Source organism: Pan paniscus, chromosome 19, assembly GCF_029289425.2.
Source record: "Pan paniscus chromosome 19, NHGRI_mPanPan1-v2.0_pri, whole genome shotgun sequence".
Classification (NCBI taxonomy): Eukaryota; Metazoa; Chordata; class Mammalia; order Primates; family Hominidae; genus Pan; species Pan paniscus.
The window spans coordinates 90,461,161-90,483,199 of NC_073268.2; the positions used below are offsets into that span (position 1 = coordinate 90,461,161).

At 54.6% G+C, this 22,039-nt stretch overlaps 1 protein-coding gene across 3 annotated transcripts; it reads left to right on the top strand.

Annotated features, from left to right (window-relative positions):
- Window positions 1-732: 732 nt before the first annotated feature.
- GPRC5C (G protein-coupled receptor class C group 5 member C) lies at window positions 733-21,561 on the top strand. Of its 3 annotated transcripts, XM_034942824.3 has the most exons (5): window positions 1,028-1,403; window positions 8,597-9,679; window positions 12,679-12,773; window positions 15,684-15,836; window positions 17,660-21,561. In XM_034942824.3, exons 1-5 carry the CDS (start codon window positions 1,136-1,138, stop codon window positions 17,717-17,719), a joined length of 1,659 nt encoding a protein of 552 aa, XP_034798715.1. In that variant the 5' UTR covers window positions 1,028-1,135; the 3' UTR covers window positions 17,720-21,561. The 3 variants fall into 3 exon arrangements, with proteins under 3 accessions (XP_003813396.1, XP_034798714.1, XP_034798715.1); XM_003813348.5 differs by lacking the exons at window positions 1,028-1,403; window positions 17,660-21,561 and adding an exon at window positions 733-1,021 and having other exon boundaries at window positions 15,684-16,266; XM_034942823.4 differs by lacking the exon at window positions 17,660-21,561 and having other exon boundaries at window positions 968-1,403; window positions 15,684-16,266.
- The last annotated feature ends 478 nt before the right edge of the window (window positions 21,562-22,039 follow it).

The window sequence follows — 22,039 nt, forward strand, 5'->3', positions numbered from 1 at the left end:
GAGTGCGCACCCCACCCCCCGCGAGGCCAGCAGCCCCGGGGGAAGGCGGCCGGAAAATCTCTTGTTTATCGGGCTGGATAAGTCCCAGCCTGGATTCGCTTCCCAATTTCTGCGGTCCAGCTTCAGCAGATTCCTGGGGCCGGAGGGGAAAGGGTGGCAACCCACAGATCCACCCCGGAACAGGGAGTGGGGGGTGGGGCTGGTGGGAACCTGACCTCCTGGAAAGGACGGACTCGGAGTCTGGAGGGGACGGACTCGGAGTCAGAGCCAACGTGTCCCGGAGCGCAGAGACCCAGGGGGTCGCGCTAAACACTGTACCTCGGGGAACAAAACCGTGAAGGCTAATTAGGACAAGTCGGAGCAGGGAACGGGGACGCCGGGAGGGGAGCGCGCGCTCCGAGTTGGGCAGAACCTGGAACGGTCACAGGAAACCCGGGCGCGGGGTAGTCGGGCCGAGGGGGACCTTTGCCCACGGTCCAGAGTGGTCTGGACTCGGCCCACGCGTGAGAGGAGCGCTTGGTGACGATCCCACGTACGCTTGGTGACTGGTGGAGGTCCCAGAGAAGGACCGTGCGTGCAAAAGGCGAACCTCGGTGTGCGGTGTGTCCACGTGTGCAAGTTGGGGAGGGGAGGGGGCGCAGAAGGCGTGACAAAGACGGACTCTGCCTTGAGTGTGCGCCTCGCTCCGGCCCGCTCCCAGCGAACTGTGCCTGAAGTGTGTCTCACGGGAGGGCCAGGACGAAGGTGACAAAGGCTAGGTGTCCCCCACGGAGACGCGCCAAGGTAGCCCCGCGCGTGTCCGTAGGCGCGCTCTCTGGAAGACGCGGTGGGGGGTGCGCAGGGCTGCACCCCCACACCGCTTGCCCCGGCGAAGGCCGAGCCCAGAAAGTGAGTGCGCGTGAGTGTGCGCGCGCCCGCTTGCGGGGGCGTGGCAGTCAACAGCAACAACCCACACGCCGGCAGGGCCAGAAACTCCCATCTCCCTCACCAGCCGGAAAGTACGAGTCGGCTCAGCCTGGAGGTGAGTCGGGGCGGGGAGGGCCGGGCAGGCTTTGTTCCTGTGTAAACGGAGCGCACGTACCTGGAGCGCTGCGGGCGCCCGATTAGCGCCCTGAATGGAGGTGATGTAACGGTGATGCAGGCGCCAGCTCACCCTCGCCGAAAGCAAGGAGCCCTGCCTGCGGACAGGCCCGCGCGAGAGCGAGCAACCCAGCGCGCCTGGCTCAGCCTCGGTCCCAGGGAGAGGCAGGCCCTGCGTCCCAGCCCGGGCCCCGCCATCCCAGCCAGGACCGGGCCTGGCCCAGCGCCCCGCGCCGCGTCCCTCCCACCCCCGCCCGCCCCCCGCCTGGGGCTGGAGTTGGCCCCAAACGCTGCGCTGGAGCGGGGCCGGCGGCGAGTCCCAGGTAAGGGCTGCTGCCTTCCCGCTCCGCCGCCCGGAAGAGTCGGGTCGGGACGGCGGGGAGTGGGCGAGGGCAGAGGCGGGGGGGCTGGACATCCTGCGGGCTGGGGACGCCGCGCCAACTCCGCTCGGTCGCTGAAAGTTTTCAAACCCGAGCCGGCTGGGGACTGGGGGGTGGGGGAGCCCGGCGCTGCGGCTCGGGCTGGAGGGAGGGGAAACGACTCCATAATCGAGGTCTCCAAGAGGAGCCTGTCCACCGCCTGCCTCTCGGTGGGAGTCCGCGGTCACTCTCTCTCGTGGGTCGGCGTCCTCTCCGCCGCCTGCTACTGTGGATTTGGAGGGCAGGTTTCTGTGGCCCTAAAAATGGGAGAGAGTGACTGGTTCCCTTGCTCCCCATTCCAGCCACCCAGGGAGCGCAGGTGTAGACCCCAGTACCGTCGACCCAAGTAGGGACGAGAGGGTTCAGAACCCCCCTGAGGGAAGTTTGGAAATTCAGACTATCGAAGCGCCTCCCCTTCTGGTAGCCTGGCCCCTAGATCCCGAACCCCCACTCCCGGCTGGCTTTTCCAGCGTCCTTTGCACCTCCATCCCCAGGCCCGCAGTGTTACACGCAGGAAGACCCAATCACTTAACAAACTCCACGATCAAGATCCTAAAGCCCGGGAGAGGAGACTGTTGAAGTAGGGTTTTGTGCTCCTGGAGCTTCCTCTCCCCGCCGGCCCCCCACCCCTGTGCCTTCAACTGGACTGGGGGAGGGAGTGCCTTGGGGGGTGGGGTGCATTCCAGAGTGACATTCCAGAGCAGACCCTTGAAGATTTCCAAGTCTCAGAGAGCTCAGGGCATTTTGGCCCAAATGCCTGGTCTTGGTGCGGGGCAGGGGCAGGAGGATAGGGGTGGGGTGTCTAGGCTGAGGTTCGAGGAACCCCAACCCACCCCCCACCAACCTACACACTGAGGCCGCTCCTTCCAGGCACAGGCGTCTCCTGTGCGCCTTCTTATCGATGGGGTAAACGCCTGAGCGCCCTGCACAGAGGGGTGAGACAGTGGGACCTAACCAGGGACTGGGAGAGACGGATAGGAGTGGAGGCAGGAAGGCTGTCAGTCGGGCCATCGTCTTTCCCTATAGGCTCTTGAGTGTGTGGGATGGGAGGAAGGCAGGTGCTCTGTGGTATCCCTGGGGGAACCTCCCTGGAGAGTGCCCTGGTCACAGCACCCTTGAAGACAGCCATTGGCCATGGGTCAATGTTGAGTTTGGTTGGCCCTGTGACACGCTGGAGCTCTCTTTCCAGTGCGGTATTCTTTGCCCTGGTGGGTGGAGGGGGTCTCAGGCTTGTGTGTGGATGATGCTGGAGCGAGGAAGGGAGTTTTTGCTCTGGAGAGGTGAGAAGGCCTGGCTGTCTCCCCGTTTGCTGGATGAAGCCACTTGTTGCTGGGGGAAACCAGTCAGGGCTGCTTGGGCCTCTGAGCCTCTGAGCCCACCAGGCCTCTGCGCCCCCTGGAGAGAGAAGGAGGGAGGAGGGAGGTTCAGCAACTGGACTGCACTGACTCACAGGAGAGCTGGGGGCCGGGTGGCTGAGCCTGGGGAAAGGCCGATTTCGGATGCGATTAAAAATATTTGTACAACTGATTCCAGGGAAGTGAAGCAAAAGGCCCTTTTGTCCAGAAAATAATCTGAGGCTGGAGCTGGGCTTCAGCTGTGGGGTGGGGGAGACTCAGGGCGGAAGGAGGTCCCCCTCCTACCCCCCTCCTTGAACCCTCTGAGAATCTTTAAGCAGAAGATGCAACTCCAACATGGAGGGGACAACCCTGGGTGTGGAGAAATGCACCTGGGACCATCCAGAGGTGACTTCCAAATGCCCATTGTGTTCAGGCACAGCACCAGCTGTGGCAGTGGATTCTAGAAGTCTTGTTCACCAGCTTCAAAGACCTTACAGCCCTGGAGGGGAGACACGGACATGATTTGAACGTTCAGGGATCAGAAGGCTCAGTCTTAGTGCAGGGTCTGGGGACCCACAGGAGGCAGAAGTTTCCTCCAGGGTCCTGAGGAAAAGCCTCTGACCAGAGCTGAGTCCATCTTGTCAGTCCCTTAGCCACCATCTTAAAAGGTGGCACTGGGCCGGGAACGGTGGCTCACACTTGTAATCCCAGCACTTTGAGAGGCTGAGATAGGTAGATCACCTGAGGTCAGGAGTTCGAGACCAGCCTGGCCAACATAGTGAAACCCTGTCTCTACTAAAAATACAAAAATTAGTTGGGCATGGTGGTGGGCACCTGTAATCCCAGCTACTCGGGAGACTGAGGCAGGAGAATTGCTTGAACCTGGGAGTTGGAGGTTGCAGTGAGCCGAGATCATGCCATTGCACTCCAGTCTGGGCAACAAGAGTGAAGCTTCGTCTCAAGAAAAAAAAAAGGCTGGGCGCAGTGGCTCACGCCTGTAATCCCAGCACTTTGGGAGGCCGAAGCGGGCGGATCACGAGGTCAGGAGATTGAGACCATCCTGGCTAAACACGGTGAAACCCCGTCTCTACTAAAAATAGAAAAAATTAGCCGGGCGTGGTGGCGGGCGCCTGTAGTCCCAGCTACTCCAGAGGCTGAGGCAGGAGAATGGCGTGAACCTGGGAGGCGGAGCTTGCAGTGAGCCGAGATCACGCCACTGCACTCCAGCCTGGGCGACAGAGCGAGACTCCGTCTCAAAAAAAAGAAAAAAAAAAGGCATTGGCTGAATGTGCACTCCCGGCATCAGAGGGCTGGAGCTGTGCTCTTCTGAGCTTCTCTTTAACTCTGTGAGGGTCCCTGTCCTAGGCAGTGGATGAGAGCCACGCCCAGAAAGCCCAGGTTTCCCACCTGAGTCCATGTATTTCTGTCTTCCCACCTGCCCTTCCATTTCTGGGGGAACCAGAGAAATAAGGTATTTCAGGATGGGACCAGGTTGTTTCCTCTGAGGCTATTAAGTTACTCAGCAACTTACTAAAAGCAGCAGCCTGGCTGCTGGGCAGCAGCATGGTACCTGGATGCGGTTAGGGGCAGGTACAGGCTCCTCTCTCATTCCTTGAAAGTTTCTATATTGAGGGGGTTGGCAGGAGAAGCAAGACTTGAAGGGTCAGGTGCAGAAGGAAGTTGCTGGTCACCAACCACAAAATCAGGGGGAAACTGGAGGTGGGGGCTTAGGGACAGAGAGCTGTGAAGCTTTCCTGACCCTGGCCCAAGTGCCTGTGGGCTTCTGGGAGCCAGCAGGATACAGGCAAGTATATCTAGGGCAAGATGGATCAAGAAGAATGAGTGGCATTGGTCCCTGGCTTGGTTTTCTGTAATGACATGCCTGTTAGATTTGAACTTGTAGTATGGGCTTTAGTATCCTTTTTCCCCACCTCCACCATCCAACCAGTCCTTCGATTGTTTTTTGGAAAGGATCTTTCAGAGCTGGCCATTATGGCTTTACCTTTGGCCTTGACCTTTAAACTGGGATGAATGTGCCCCCCAACAAATCGATTGCCTGTGCATTTTTGCCAGACTCTTTTCCTAAAAGCACAACCCTGGCTATGCCCCCATGATGCTAAAAGCAGCCTTCAGTGGCTGCCTGTTGCCTTTAGAATAATGCCCCCAGCCCCACCCCTGTAGCATTTCCAATGTGTCAGCCAGCAGCTGCAGCCTCCCTTTGCAAACTCAGCTGATACTTGGCAAACTGAATTCTTTTTTAACTTGCTCTGGACTTGGGCTCAAAGGGCTTTGATTCACACCATCTTTTCTGCCTTGCACGTCTGTCTCCTTGTTCCCTTAACCTGCTCAGCCCTTCCTCACACTCTTCAGGGCTTAGCTTCTGGGTGTCCCTGTCTCTTGGCAGTGTCTGGGACCTGGTATTTTTTTTTATTAGATTCTGAGTAAAACTCTGCGGAACAGTCTTTCTCTACTCTGCCTGTTTCTCTTCTGTGTTCCTGTAGCCCCTGTCTCTCTCCTGCAGGTAAATTCCATTGTGTGGCCCTTAATCATATTCTTCCTTGTGTAATTTTTGTGAGTACCTACCTTATCTCTCTTGATAGATTTTAAATGCCATCAAGTCAGGGACTACGTTTGTTCATGTTTGTATTTTCCACAGCTCTGGGAACAACAGGGCCTTTCCTTCCCAGGCGCACAGTCAATATTTGCTGATTTGGAGTAATTGCCTGTTCTAAACTGGGCCCTGGCCGAGGGAGGTGGGGTGAAAAGCCCTTGAAAGTGCAGGTGTCCGGAGTCTAAGTGGCAGTTCTGAGGGTTCTCTTCCCTACGTCCAGCTTCAAGCCCAAGTTCTGGCTGGTTTGGCTGTGGAGCCCAAGATGAAGTTGAACATTTAGGATCCCACAGCTTGTTGTTATCCATAAATTATCTCCCAGGAGTGGGTCCATATTACGCCTTCCCTTATTTGTTGTTGTTGTTGTTGTTGTTGTTTTTGGTTTTTGAGATGGAGTCTCGCTCTGTCACCCAGGCTGGAGTGCAGTGGCGCAATCTCGCCTCACTGCAATCTTCTGCCTCCCGGGTTCAAGGGATTCTTCTGCCTCAGCCTCCTGAGTAGCTGGGATTACAGGCGCACGCCACCACACCTGGCTAATTTTTGTATTTTTAGTAGAGACGTGGTTTCAGCATGTTGGTCAGGCTGGTCTGGAACTCCTGACCTCCTGATCTGCCCGCCAAAAGTGCTGGGATTACAGCATGAGCCACCGCACCCAGCCTACTCCTTACCTCTTAGCCCTCTCTTACTCCTCTTTCCAGCACTTGTAAATAAAATGCAGTTGGTGCTTTATTGATTTACAAAGTCCCCTACAGAAGCTTATTTAAGTCCTGCATTAGAAGTAAAGAGAAACTAGCCATTAGAACGCCAGTTATTTAGGAAAACAACAGTACATTTACATGAGATAGTTAATTTTAAGAGTTAATCTTAAGCAAGCTTAATTGAAAGATGAGGTAGCTGAGATGGCTAAGACGACCTAAATATTTTCAAGTGGCATGGAGACTATTTGAAGGGACTTTGAAAATGGATCCTCTTTATTGTGTCCATTTCACTTAATTTTATGAGTTGCATTGCCCCTGATTTAGTAAGTGTTCTTTCACATAACAGTTATGGACAGAATTTTTTTTTTTTTTTTTTTTTTGCTTCTGTGTTGAAAAGAGGGACAATTTCTATCAACTGTGGGATTTAGGGCTTTTGTTTGCCTATTAGAAATTAAGTAGCCAGGAATGGTAGAAAACAGTAAGGAGGTAAACCATGTATAAACAACCTCACAATCCCCCTAAAAAAGGAAAAAGGGTGGCAGCCTCACAGAATAGAGTTAGATAATGCCATTCCCCTGCCAGCCACTAGTGGTCACTGTCAGACCAGGAAAGCTTGGTTGCTGTTTTCCCAGAGAGTTCCTGATGAAGCTGGGTTACAACTAGTTATTTGAACACGTGGGGTGACTTAAATGTGGACTACCTGCATTCATAGAATTTTGAAACGTATAACCTGTTTCTTTAAGCATTTAAATTTTCTCTTTCTTTTCTTTTCTTTCTTTTTTTTGGAAACAGTCTCGCTCTGTTGCCCAGGCTGCAGTGCAGTGGTGCAATCGCAGCTCACTGCAGCCTTGATCCCCTGGGCTCAGATGATCCTCTAACCTCAGCCTCCCAAGTAGCTCAGACTACAGGTGCATGCCACCACACTCTCTGCTAATTCATATATATATATATATTTGTTGTTGTTGTTGTTTGTTTTCATACAGAGTCTCACTCTATTGATCAGGTTGGAGTGCAATGGCGCAGTCTTGGCTCACTGCAACTTCCACCTCCCGGGCTCAAGCAATTCTCCTGCCTCAGCCTCCTGAATAGCTGGTATTATAGGCGTGCACCTCCACGCCAGGCTAATTTTTGTATTTTTAGTAGAGACGGGGTTTCACCATTTTGGCCAGGCTGGTCTCAAACTCCTGACCTCAAGTGATCCACCAGTCTTGGCCTCCTAAAGTGCTGGGATTACAGGCGTGAGCCACTGCACCCAGCTGCTAATTTTTGTATTTTTTGTAGAGATGGGGTTTCACCATGTTGCCCAGGCTGGTCTCAAACTCCTGGACTCTAGCAATCTGTTCACCTTGACCTCCCAAAGTGCTGGGATTATAGGCATGAACCACCGTGCCCAGCAGCATTTAAATTTTCAGTGTTAGGTTTCCTCCAAGTACATTTAAAACTTTTGATTGGAAAAAAACTCATTGATTTGGTCTTTAATATTTCTTAACCTGTTAAATCCATTACCTCCACTTCACGCGGGAAAATCCAATTGGTATTGGGAGCAGGAGTTTGGTTTTCTTCTCTGGCACAGATCTGTGGCATTTGTTAGAGCAGCAGTGAGTAGATGGAGTGAAAATTACCTTGCTGGTGTTAATAAAAGCTAATTTTCTTGCCTTCTAGCTACGACGTCTTAAAGTCTTCTATTAAAGATTAATTCCTTTGGGTTTTGCATTGCCCTTGCCTGGTTCTTACTTTTAAAATGTTAATGCTCCGAAGGAAAATTTTTGCATTAAGTCATTAACTCCTTAGCTGGGGACTTCGTTTATTTCACCCTTGACTTCCGCTTCCGAGCTAGGCAAAAAATGGAGGATTCTGAACTGGAGACTTGGCACTAAAAGTGGGAAAATGACTGTCTCTTCATTTTTCCTGGCTGTTGGTCATGCCTGCTGCAGCTGCTTGTTAAGTCTATTGAATGAATGAATGAATGAATGAATGAACACATAGCTGACTGGCTGTGGATTTAGGCCTCACAGGAATGGAGTTTAGGGGCATAGCAGCTGACCTCCTGAAGCCTGAAAGTCCCAGGGCAGAGAGGAGGTACTGGGTGGGTGGTATGCTTGGTCTTGACTTGTTCACAAGCCCCTTCATCCTCCACCGTAGCCGCCAGAGCTCAGGGAATATCTGAACCCAGGTTATGTTTGGTGGAAGGGAGGGAGCTGAAAATTCAATGACAGGTTTTTCTTTTGCCATGGCTAGGAATAGGGCTGACAAATGGGCTTCATCTCATTTGCCTCTCTGGCCAGTTGAAATGCCTCTCAGGGGTTCTATGTTAAGAAGGATTCTGAGGTCCAGAGAGCCTCACGGTCAGCAGCTAGCACTGTCTGCCTGGGTTTAGGATGGGGGAAGCAGCACCATGTATATTGGAGTCTGACCTTGGAGGACTAATTTTGTCCCTTTTCCTTCTGTCTCTAGGGACCCAACCAGAGCCTGGCCTGGGAGCCAGGATGGCCATCCACAGAGCCTTGGTGATGTGCCTGGGACTGCCTCTCTTCCTGTTCCCAGGGGCCCGGGCCCAGGGCCATGTCCCACCCGGCTGCAGCCAAGGCCTCAACCCCCTGTACTACAACCTGTGTGACCGCTCTGGGGCATGGGGCATCGTCCTGGAGGCCGTGGCTGGGGCGGGCATTGTCACCACGTTTGTGCTCACCATCATTCTGGTGGCCAGCCTCCCCTTTGTGCAGGACACCAAGAAACGGAGCCTGCTGGGGACCCAGGTATTCTTCCTTCTGGGGACCCTGGGCCTCTTCTGCCTCGTGTTTGCCTGTGTGGTGAAGCCCGACTTCTCCACCTGTGCCTCTCGGCGCTTCCTCTTTGGGGTTCTGTTCGCCATCTGCTTCTCTTGTCTGGCGGCTCACGTCTTTGCCCTCAACTTCCTGGCCCGGAAGAACCACGGGCCCCGGGGCTGGGTGATCTTCACTGTGGCTCTGCTGCTGACCCTGGTGGAGGTCATCATCAATACAGAGTGGCTGATCATCACCCTGGTTCGGGGCAGTGGCGAGGGCGGCCCTCAGGGCAACAGCAGCGCAGGCTGGGCCGTGGCCTCCCCCTGTGCCATCGCCAACATGGACTTTGTCATGGCACTCATCTACGTCATGCTGCTGCTGCTGGGCGCCTTCCTGGGGGCCTGGCCCGCCCTGTGTGGCCGTTTCAAGCGCTGGCGTAAGCATGGGGTCTTTGTGCTCCTCACCACAGCCACCTCCGTTGCCATATGGGTGGTGTGGATCGTCATGTATACTTACGGCAACAAGCAGCACAACAGTCCCACTTGGGATGACCCCACGCTGGCCATCGCCCTCGCCGCCAATGCCTGGGCCTTCGTCCTCTTCTACGTCATCCCCGAGGTCTCCCAGGTGACCAAGTCCAGCCCAGAGCAAAGCTACCAAGGGGACATGTACCCCACCCGGGGCGTGGGCTATGAGACCATCCTGAAAGAGCAGAAGGGTCAGAGCATGTTCGTGGAGAACAAGGCCTTTTCCATGGATGAGCCGGCTGCAGGTGGGTCTCTGTGGATGCCCCCAGTGGCCCCTTTCTCCATCCCATGTCTTTTACTGCAGGACAGGGAGCCAGTCTCTTGAGCAAAATGGAAAGTTTTTGAGGTTTTCTGTAGTTTTCTGCCTAAGTGTCTGTAAATTCCATTTAATTAAAGATTTTTTTTTTTCAGTTGGGCATGGTAGATCATGCCTGTAATCCTAGCACTTTGGGAGGCCAAGGCGGGTGGATCACTTGAGACGAGGAGTTCGAGACCAGCCTGATCCACATGGTGAAACCCCGTCTCTACTAGAAATCCAAAAAAATTAGCTGGGTGTGCTGGCTCATGCCTGTGATCTCAGCTACTCGGGAGGCTGAGGCAGGAGAATCACTTGAACCTGGGAGGCAGAGGTTGCAGTGAGCCAAAATCGAGCCACTACACTCCAGCCTGGGTGACAGAGCAAGACTCCATCTCTAAATAAATAAATAAATAAGATTTTTTTTCTATATTCATATAATTCATGCATACATTCTCACTGTAAAATTTCAAACATTACAGATAAAATGAAATTTTCCCCAGCTGCCTCCCCAGTCCTACCCGTCCCATCCTGTTCCATCCCCAGAAGTGACCACTATTGACTGATATAATATCTATGTGCCTCTGTTTCTCCATTTGTAAAATGGGGATAATGTCAGTACCTATTTCATAGGGTTCTTGTGAGGATTGAATTAATTAGTGCCGGCTGGGCGCCATGGCTCACACCTGTAATCCCAGCACTTTGGGAGGCTGAGGTGAGTGGAGCTTGAGCCTAGGAGTTTGAGACCGGCCTGGACAACATAGTGAGGCCCCGTCTCTACAAATAATTTCAAAAATTAGCCAGGTGTGGTAGTGCATGCCTATGGTCCCAGCTCCTCAGGAGGCTGAGGCAGGAGGATTGCCTGAGCCCAGGAGGTTGAGGCTTCAGTGAGCCGTGATTGCGCCACCACATTCCAGCCTGGATGATCTCAAAAAAAAAAAAATTACTTAGTGCCCGGCCCATGAAAAGCACTCTTGAAGAATTAGCTATTTGCTGTGTGTGCGTGTCTATTATTTTACATATTTTACTAATACTATCCTTCCAGAACTTGTTTTTCTATTATGTATGTATCCATAATCACCTTAGTTTTCTTTAAAAGGAAGTATTTTTCAGGTAATTTTTTTCTCTTTTTTTTATTTTTTATTTTTTTATTTTTTGAGGTGGAGTCTCGCTCTGTCACCCAGGCTGGAGTACAGTGGTGTGATCTTGGCTCACTGCAACCTCCGCCTCCCGGGCTCAAGAGATTCTCCTGCCTCAGCCTCCCAAGTAGCTGGGATTACAGGCACGTGCCACCACACCTGGCTAATTTTTGTATTTTTAGTAGAGACGGGATTTCACTATGTTGGCCAGGCTGGTCTTGAACTGCTAACCTCAAGTGATCCGCCTGCCTCGGCATCCCAAAGTGCTGGGATTACAGGTGTGAGCCGCTGCACCTGGCCTTTTTCTCTTTTTAATAAAAGTATTTGGGGTGCCGCTCAGTGGTCTCAGCAGCGCCCTTGTTAGCTGTACAGCCCACTAGCATTTCCTCAGCACCTGCTCTGTGCCAGCCCCTGTGCTAATCCCCTTACCGATGTGGCCCATTGCACGCATCCCACCTGCTCTTCCTCAGCCTGCTGGCTGCAGCCCCTCATCTGACATGACCTGGAAATTTGGGGGTACCATCTCAAAGTCCTGACCCTGCCCCCAGACTGTGCTGATCTGGAGGCCTGGGGGCTTCAGACTTTCTTAACTGCCCGGTTAACAAGCACCGGCTCTGGGGTCTCTGCCGGGAGGTCAGAGTCAGGCAGTGGAAGTTCCAGAATCAGAGACATTCCTTTCTCTTCTACACACTGTGAAATCCTCATAATCCCCGCTTTGGAGAAAGAGATGACCATTGTCCTGCCGGGCACTTGATCTTTGATCTGCCCACCTGGGCTGAGGTGCTGGCCTCACCCCTGGGTGGCCCCTGTCACACGCACAGTGTGCATGGGGGGTGGAATTGGCAAAACCCACCAGAGAGGTGGGGCTTACAGACAAGTGCTGGGAGGAGCCTCAGGCCCCGCCCCCACACCGAATGCCGGTCGGGGCCAAATGGTTCTCAACCTTCGGGCTGAGTTTTTACTTCCTTTTTTTTTTCTAAATGGAAAAATCAATAGCGTGAGCCCAGCCCCAGCACTTAGGAAACCCTATATAGGTTGCGGTCCCTCAGAGCTGCAGGACCGTCAGCCTTGCCGGAGCCAGACGTCCGCTGTTCCGTCCTCACAGCAAGGCCTGCTCCGAGGCCCCGGGGTGGGTCAGCAGCCCTCCTCAAACACCCTGGGAGTACTCAGCAGGGCGGAACACATCGGGAAACCAACACCCCAAAGGCACAAGGAAGTATCCCTGGAGCTAAAAATAGTTCTGGAAACTTGCCAGGGGGCCACAGGCTGGGACGTGCGTTAAGGCTCCCTGGCCAGGCTCTGGGTTGGTGTAGTGGGGAAGGGGCGCCCAGGTCGGCCCTGGGAGGACATGAACAGGCTTAGGCCGAGGGCTCTCAGATGTATTTACCTCTGTGCCTGGCAGCTGGCCCGTGGTGACAGGCAGAGCTGGAGGCTGGCCATCTTGGAAGGCGGCCGAAGGCCCATGTGTCCTCTTGGCCTCTGGCCCCGGAGGGCGGATGGGGATGTGGAGGTTGCTGACAGAGCATTTTCTGAGCTGTTGGGTCGGGCTGGGGGGTCTACAGTGCAGGGAAGCTCAGCAGTGTTGTTCACTCCCATGCATCTGTACAAAGGGGCGCTAGGCTTGGGAGGGGGCCCCCGTGTTCACAACCTCACCCCCAAGTTGGCCACTCCTGGGTTAGAGACTATGCCAGGGTTGGCCTGCCCCCTTTACCTCTTCCCTGCCCCCAGAGAGCCTTGCTTGGTTTGTGGGAGGTGGGGAAGGGAGCTGAGAGCCCTGGGATCTTCAAACTGTTCCTGCTTTTCCTTGTAGCTAAGAGGCCGGTGTCACCATACAGCGGGTACAATGGGCAGCTGCTGACCAGTGTGTACCAGCCCACTGAGATGGCCCTGATGCACAAAGTTCCGGTAAGTGGGTTCCCCAGGTCCCCGTGACACATCTGGGCTACAGAGACCAGCCTAAGCAGGCCAGTGGGAGAAGGCCATGTGGCCAGAGCTGGGTTGGGTGGAGGTGGTAAGGGGAAGGCAAGCTTCTCCATCTGGTGCTTTTACCTGGGGAATCCAGAGCCCCAGTTCTTAACTTCCTTGTCCTGGAGTCAGTGTACCCACCACCTTCAGCTGCACTGCAGTGGGACCCACCCTGTGTCACTGGGGCATTGCACACAGGTTGTGTCAGGATGCTATAGGGAATGCTGGGTGAGCTCTCCCTGGTGGGAGCTGCCAGCTTTACCCTGGAGAGCTTGGGGAGGGACAAAGGAGGGTCTCAGCCAGGTGCTCCCAAAATGGACAGGGGTCCAAATGTCACAGGTCTGTATAGGTGTTTACTTCTCAACCACAGCTGTGCCAAGGGGGCCCACACTCTCCTCCCTCTCTGGCAGGCAGCAAGTCTCGACCTTACATCTCCCCCTGGGTTCTGGAAACTAGAAGCATCGTTAGCCAGAGGAGGGGGAGGGAGCAGGAAGACAGTGGGTTGGATTCTACTCACTTCTATATGTGTTCCTCCTCCTGGCTGGCAGAGGCTGTGGGGAGAGGTCAGTGACCCGTCTTGGCAGGACACTGGGAACAGGAAACAAGGAGGTCAGCTGGGTGGCGTTCTCATCCCCCTCCCCGCCCTCTCTGTGAGAGCCGCAGGGCAGGGGGAGGTGAGTGTGGCTGAAGCTTCCAATCCCAGCGCCTCCCCTCTCCCTGAGCCTGAACCTGAGCCTGGGCAGAGGAGAGCTTCCGGAGCACCAGGAGTGGAGGCTGCGGGCTGTCAGCTCTGGCGGGGAGTGGGCAGCCACAGAAGCCTTTGCTGAATAGCTTCCTTCACTGTTGCTGCACCTCACTCCCCAGCGCGTTTGGAGTCTGCTTCCTGGGGGATGATCTGGATTAACAGGGATATTTTATCTGACCGGTTCTCAAAACATGGTACCCGGACCACCAGCACTAGTCTCACCTGGGAGCCTGCTCAAAGTGCAAATGGGGGCCAGGCACAATGGCTCACACCTGTAATCCCAGCACTTTGAGAGGCTGAGGCAGGTGGATCACCTGAGGTCAGGAGTTTGAGACCAGCCTGGCCAACATGCTGAAACTTCATCTCTACTAAAAACACAAAAATCAGCCAGGCATAGTGGCACATGCCTGTAGTCCCAGCTACTAGGAAGGCCTTAGCCAGAGGATCCCTTGAACCCGGGAGGTGGAGGTTGCAGTGAGCACAGATTGTACCACTGCACTCCAGCCTGGACAACAGAGTGAGACTCTGTCTCCAAAAATAAATAAATAAGAAAAAAAAAAAGTGCAGATGGGGCGGGGCCAGAGCTGGGATGGAGCTGACTGTTAGCATCCGTTCAGGGCGTCGGCACCATGGGGGCACTATCCAGCGCAGATCTGCAAGCCCAGCATTCAGCACTCCCTCCCCCAGCCCCAGCTGTTGCCAGCTGCGTGGGGCCAGCTGTGTTGGGTGGGGACTGTGTAGGGTCCAGCTATGAGTTGGTGGGGTCTGCGTGGGGACTGTGTAGGGTCCAGCTATGAGTTGGTGAGGCTTAACAAGCAGTGCAGGTGATTCCAATGCACACAGATGTAGATGTTCCAGGGACCACATGGACAGGGGCCATTGCAGACAGGCCTGAGGACCTCCTGGGCCTGATTGACTTGAAGGCTAGTTTGGGGTCTGGGAGCTACAGAGATTTGGTGGCAGCTCTTTCCCGTAGGGCTAAGACAGATGGGGCCAGGAATACACCTTTCCTCCAGCATAGGAGCCAGAACAGGTACCTCAGGACCCTCTTCACCCCACAGCTGGTGTCTCTCACCCACATGGGAGCAAGACCCAGCGCCAGGCAGAGAATTCAGGTTTCAAGACTCCAAATCAGGGCCGGTTGCAGTGGCTCATGCCTTTAATCCCAGTGCTCTGGGAGACTGACGTGGGAGAACTGCTTGAGGCCGAGGGTTCGAGAGCAGCCCTGGCAACATAGTGAGACCCCCCCCCCACCCCACCGTTTCTACAAGAAAAAAAAAAGACTCCAAATCAGACCGGCCAGACTAGATGCCTAGAGAGATGTGTGGGCACACCCAGAGCCATGTCCTCCACCAGGGAAGCCAGCAACTGTGATGCTGGGGGTATGGTAGTGACAGGCGGTAGACTCGGGGTAATATTCTTGGAGGAGCCGGGCATGGTGGCTCACACCTATAATCCCGGCACTTTGGGAAGCCGAGGCGGGTGGATCACGAGGTCAGGAGATTGAGACCATCCTGGCTAACATGATGAAACCCCGTCTCTAATAAAAATACAAAAAATTAGCCGGGCACGGTGGCGGGCTCCTGTAGTCCCAGCTACTCGGGAGGCTGAGGCAGGAGAATGGCGTGAACCCGGGAGGCAGAGTTTGCAGTGTGCCGAGATCGCGCCACTGCACTCCAGCCTGGGTGACAGAGCGAGACTCCGTCTCAAAAAAAAAAAAAAAGATTCTTGGAGGAAGGGGGCCTGGGAGCTATGTCAGACAGGTAGTAGCAGCTCTCTGTGGCTGACTCTCCACTGGCCCTAGCATTTCCCTAAACAATTAGAAGCAGGAGGGTTTTGAGAAGGGGATCCCCCTCTGTGAAGCCCCAGCACCATCCAAGGTCAGCAGGGGCCTCGTTCCCATGCCCAGAGGCAGGGTGAGATAAGGGGCTCAGGCCTGGCTGTCCCAGGCTGCTCCTGGGGCCCAGCCAGAGGGGGCAGAGGAGCCGAGGGGGGAGTTGGGGGGGATCTGGCAGTCCCAGCCCTGCAGGAAGTGTTTGTGCATCCGCCCCGGCGGAACCTGGCTCCCAGTCCCCGACTGTGAGGCCGCCTGTTCTTCCTTCCAGTCCGAAGGAGCTGCTTACGACATCATCCTCCCACGGGCCACCGCCAACAGCCAGGTGATGGGCAGTGCCAACTCGACCCTGCGGGCTGAAGACATGTACTCGGCCCAGAGCCACCAGGCGGCCACACCGCCGAAAGATGGCAAGAACTCTCAGGTCTTTAGAAATCCCTACGTGTGGGACTGAGTCAGCGGTGGCCAGGAGAGGCGGGCAGATTTGGGGAGGGCCTGAGGACCTGGCCCCAGGCAAGGGACTCTCCAGGCTCCTCCTCCCCCTGGCAGGCTCAGCAACATGTGCCCCAGATCTGGAAGGGCCTCCCTCTCTGCCAGTGTTTGGGTGGGTGTCCTGGGTGTCCCCACCCACTCCTCAGTGTTTGTGGAGTCGAGGAGCCAACCCCAGCCTCCTGCCAGGATCACCTCGGCGGTCACACTCCAGCCAAATAGTGTTCTCGGGGTGGTGGCTGGGCAGCGCCTATGTTTCTCTGGAGATTCCTGCAACCTCAAGAGACTTCCCAGGCGCTCAGGCCTGGATCTTGCTCCTCTGTGAGGAACAAGGGTGCCTAATAAATACATTTCTGCTTTATTAACTCTCGCTCTGGGATTGTGGTTTCTGACCTGGGCTCCTGGTTTCTGATGAACGTCTCCTCCACCATGGCCTGTGGGTGACTTCTCTTTCTTCCCTCCAAATCCAGCTCACATTTAAAGCTGCTGCAGATTTTTCCTATGCAATTAAGTAGCTGATGCCTCTCCCCAGTGAGTGGTTCTTTAGCAGGTCCTCTGTCTGTATTGTGTGCGATCAGAATGAACACCCAGGCTCAGTGCATGCCTAGGATGCAGTCCCGCACCTGGGCTTGTCTGAGGCCAGGCAGCTTTCCTCTGGGAACCCCCCTCCAGTGGCTGTGGGGACAGGACTGGGAAGGTGGGCCTTGAGCAGGTGGCTCTGTGTGTAAGGGAAGATGAACTCATTTCAGCTTCTCCTGGGATGAATGACAGTGAAGATCCCGTAGCGGACAAAGTGGAGACTCATTCTGCTCCATGCTTTGAGATCACACCGTGTGATACGTGCAAAGGAATGGCCTAGAGAGGGTCAGGAATTGTTTACAAATGGGTTGACAAAAGTGCAAAGGGTTGGGCGAGGTCCTGGTTGGTTTCATTCCCGAGCGGTCATTAAAATGTCCATTTATGCGGGGCGCGATGGCTCATGCCTGTAATTCCAGCACTTTGGGAGGCCAAGGTGGGAGGATCGCTTGAGCCCAGGAGTTCCAGACTAGCCTGGGTAACATAGTGAGACCTTGTTTCTACAAAAAAAAAATTTTTTTTTAATTAGCCAGACATTAGTCCTAGCTACTCAAGGGGGTGAGGTGGGAGGATCTCTTAAGCCCGGGAGGTCGAGGCTGCAGTGAGCTTTGATTGCACCATTACACTACTGCCTGGGCAACAGAGCGAGACTCTGTCTCAAAAAAAGAAAGTCAGTTTGCTCGGTACTTATACTAAGCAAAAGCCTTTCCTCAGCAGCTCATTTTTTAATTTAATTTAATTTAATTTTTTTTTTTGAGACAGAGTCTTGGTCTGTTGCCCAGGCTAGGGTGCAGTGGCGCAATCTCGGCTCACTGCAACCTCCGCCTCCCAGGTTCAAGCGATTCTCCTGCCTCAGCCTCTTGAGTAGCTGGGATTACAGACATGTGCCACCACACCTGGCTAACTTTTTGTATTTTTAGTAGAGACAGGGTTTCACCATGTTGCCCAGACTGGTCTTGAACTCCTGGCCTCAAGTGATCTGCCCACCTCAGCCTCCTGGAGTACTAGGGTTACAGGCATGAGCCACCACTCTCGGCCCATCAGCTCATTTTAATCCCCAAGGCTGCCCTGGAAGGTGGGAAGGACTAGTATTCTATCCCTTTTCCAGACTCAGAATCCCAGAACTGTACCATTTTGGGGTGAGACAGGGCCTCAGAGTAGTTCTACCGCCCCCTTTTACAGGTAAGCGAACTGACCCAGAGAGGCCAGGCCAACACCAACCAGGTTTTCCTAAGACTCTGACGTCCAGCAGCCTTTCTCCGTGGCCCACCCTGGGTAAGCCAGTCCAGTGGGTGGCACTTCCAGCCATGTGGTTGAGACAGCAGGGTCCTGACCTTTGGACGCTGGCTCAAGACTTTGCCAGGGGGCTGCCAGGCCGGCCCCGGGGAGCCTGCTCCTCCCAGGCTTGGGAATGTTTCTCCCCAACTAGTCAGAAGCTATTTTCTGATACCGGTTGTAGGGGAAAAAATGTTTTTGTTGAAAGGGAGAGAAAGGTTGCTGGGAAAAAAAAAATAAACTTGAAGGGGAGAGAAAGTTTGCTGGGAAAAAAAAATAAACTTCTCCCAAAATTCTCCTTCTATGCTCAGATTGCATTAGCCTCCTGGGGACTGAAACACTATTTTTAAGTAAAAACCAGTTCTTGGGCCCCGCGCAGTAGAGTCCCCTTTGACTCTTGTTCTTTCTGGTCACTTTAGGCTCAGTCCCCACAAAGTAAAACGAGATGGTAGAAGCCCTCTTCCCGGGACTGCACGGCATCCTGATCCTCATTCCTCTGTACCCAGGCTGGACCGGGCCCAGCACCTTTCCCATCCTTGTCATTGGAGCTGGGAGGGGCCGGAGGCCACCGACCTGAAGCAGTGGACCGAGTGGGCCCCCGTGAAGCCCTGAGTGTGGGACTGGAGCACCTAGGGCCACCTCCCTTTCCTGCCCAGCCCATCTTCCTGGTCCCCAGGTGGCTGCAGCTACAAGGAGCTGTCCGCGGGCCCCCAGGCTGCCTCCGACTCCCCTCTTGACACGCCCCCCTCCCCCCAAATCATAGTCCCTGTGTCCCCAAGCTGTGGTTCTTCAGATTGCCTTCTTCCCCTCTGTGAACAACAGGCCTCAGTGCCCCATCTTGACTCTGGACCTTCCTGGCCCTGCCATCTTGGTGTCTGGCACTGGCTTGTCCCACCCTCTGCCTAGATGGATCTCCTCCATGAGTCTTTGGAGCCAAGCCAGGGCAGAAGTTGGCCCTTGCCCTTCTCACCAGGGCCTCCTGCCACCACCTGGACTGTGGAAGGCCACTGAGATGGGGGCAGAGCTCAGCCCGAGGCTTGGGCACACTGCTTCTCTCCACGGCCTGTGGGTCCCGGATCTGAGCCCCTGGGGTGTTTCACTCAAGAACCCCTGAGCCATCCCCATCTTCCACAAAGCAGTTTCCACAAGCAAGCCAGGGCCAGCCCTGCCTGCACTCTGCCCGCAGTGCCCCTCACCATCTGGGATGAGGATGAGCCTGCTGAGATGAGGGCAGCTCTCTCCATCCAGCAGTACCTCATGGAGTGCTCACTAAGGAGTTAGGAATGGCCGGCCACACTGGCATCTGGGGTTCAAGGTGGCTCCTGTGGCAGGAACAGGTGTCCATGGCCCTGATTACCTGGGTCTCACAGGTTCTGGGAATGCAGTAGGGGCCTGCTGTGGCTATTCCAACATCTCTGGTCAGGGCCTGGAAGTACCTTAGGACACATGGGGTTGGGGTCAGGACTGCATTCTCAGGGACCAGTGGAGAGCCCTGGACCAGATGAACTGGAGTCTAGGCCTCTCTCGTGACTGGGACTTGTGGGACATGGGAGGCCCGCGAGATCCAGGACTAAAGATTATGCTGTTTCCTAATGGGCAGATATGTAAGTAGGTAAGTGGGAACCTCAGGTAAGCGGGATCCTCAGGTAAGCGGGATCCAGAACTAAAGACTGTGCTATTTCCTGATGGGCAGATGTGTTGTTTCTACCTCATCTTGGGCAGCACCTGGATATGCTGGCGCTGGTTCATCACTGGAGGAGCCTCTTGTATTCTGAGCCCTTGGACATGCTCCAGAGGGTCCTGACGGTCACCCAGCAAAGAGGGGGTCTTCTCAGGACCTCCATGATGCTGGCACCGAAGACAGAGATGGGCACAGCTCCAGGCTCGTGAAAATGAGCTCTCTATAGCATTGTCTTCCTGAGGTTTTTCCTGCCCTTATCCAAAGTGGGCCCTAAAGCTCAGTCCCCAGCCCAGCAGCACCTCTGGGTGCAGGGGTGGAGGGTGACGACCAGAGCAGCTCTCTGGGGAGGTGCCCTGTAGTCAGTCCCACAGCTCGCCGGTGCTACTCCCATCCCCAGCAGCCTGTGCCTTTGTCACTGGCGTACTTTTCCAGAGCTAAATTGGGTGAGCGATCCCTGCAGAGTAGGACTGCAGCTCTGACTGTGGCCCCCGACCTCTCTGTGTTGCCTGCTGAAGTCCATGAACAGAATGTTATTTCCCTCCAGTGGAAGGGAAGCAGGGAGCTCTGTGGACCTCACGCTGCTCTTGGTCTAGCTTAGCGGCCCCAAGATCCCTTAGTGAATCAAGGCGCTGTGTTGCTTTCCTATGTGATAATTTCAAAGGAGTCCCCGGCAGGGCCTGATGCCCAGAGGCTGCAGTCTCCAGTGGACGTGGGTTTGTGTATAGCCTGAGTCCTCTGGGGGTCTGCGCGTGAGGCTCAGGGAGGGATGGGATCCTAAAAGATGCAGGCCTGCCTGTATTCAGGAGTACCCACTGGCCCTGCTTACTCCCGCCCGGGCCAAGTGGAGAAGAAGTTAGATGAGTTCTTAGGAGGAGAGAGGCAGCTTCTTTGAGGTGGTCGAGTGGCATCACAAACAAGCGTTGAATGGAAAAAAACTAGAAGAGGCAGAGCCTGTCACAGGTTCACCATCATCCAGCCAACACTATGGGAAATCTCACACCCACCACTGTCAAACCAAGGACTTTGGACTTAATAACTGCTCAGAATTAAACGACCTTACCTTCCATGGGTGAGGGCTTACTGCCATTGAATTCCTGTGTGTTCATAAATTCTGGGAGTTACTAGTTTTTTTTTTTTTTAATTATTTTTAGAGACAGGGTCTTGCTACGTTGCCCAGGCTGGTCTCGAACTCCTGGCCTCAAGCGATTCTCTCATCTCAGCCTTCCATGTAGCTGGGATTCCAGGTGCCTGCTCCCCCACCCCCTACCCTGCCTCTGGGATTTTTTTCATGTGTATTTCCCTGCTAGACCTCTTGCTTTTTACACCAACAAAGGCTGTTTGATTCCAACTAACTTTTTCTCTGTTGGGGATTTATTTTAAGGGGAAAACCAGGCCTCCAAAAACCACTGAGCTCTCAACCAGTCAAGGCCAGAGAACTCTAACACCTACACAAGATGTGGGTGAGGAGGGAGGCGACCCCAAAAGTATCCCTGTTGCTGCCTGGCATGGCTGGAAGAGGCAGCCAGGATACCCATTGGGTGAAATTCTCAGTGCACAGAACCAGGATTGGCTGATAAATCCCCTGGGCCATGAAGACCTGCCTGCCGAGTGCCTTTCCTGGCTTTCCAGTTTACTCATGGCCCTGCACTTGTTCGTCAGCCCCCCACAGCTCATAGAAGAGAGCAAGCAACAGAGGCTAAGTGCCTGCCCCGTGGGGGTGCTGCTCGGAAGGGTCTGTTGGCCCTCCAAGCCATTCTCGCCAAGGGCAGCATTTTCACTAGCCCCCGGAGGATGCGCCAAGGTCAGGCACAGGTGCCAGGAACCAGGATTTGTTTCCTGTCTGCCGTCTCCACTCTGGGCCCTCCAGGAAGCTGCAGCCCCTGTTCACAGCAGCTGCATGAATTATTTAGCATCTGCACCAGACCGGGAGTGCTCTGACCTCATCCTCCTTGGGCTCAGGGTGCGGTTCTGACCTCATCCTCCTTGAAAAAAGGTTGTTGATAGGCAGAGGCTGGAGCGGTGCGTCCCTCTAGGGTGCGGGTGATTAAAAGGGAGACACCAGTACCCTCAGAGAAGGAGGTGGGGAGCAGGGACCCATGCCCTTGTCGCAGGAGGCAATTCTGTAGCACGCAGAAAATATGACTTTGGAATCAGAGGCTGCGGGTTCACATCCTGGCTGTTAGTAGTTCTGTGACCTTCAGCAGCTCCCTTGGTCCTTCCTCAGTCTTCTCATCTGAAAAATGGGGGTACCAGCCCCCTGAGTTTGTGTTTGGTGTTCTGTCCCCTCCAGGTAACCCCCACGAAAGTCACAGTCAAGGCAGAGCGTCCAGGCACCATCTGCCCAGTGTTTCCTGCCCAGACAAGCAGGTCTTCTGGCCAGATTTCAGTTTGGCACCTCCTGGTGCCACATCTTCCCTTCCCTCTATGCTGCCTCATGCCCTGGGTCCCCAGAGTGGGTGGCTTGGCAGGTTGCCGCGATTGGAAGAGGATGCTAAGGAGAGAGACCCTTGGCAGTGCCCGCGCCCTGACTGGCAGGGGAGAAGGGCTAGCAGAGGGGTTAGGAGGGTCACCAGGTGCACAGGAAGCCTAAGAAGCTAGGCTGAAGA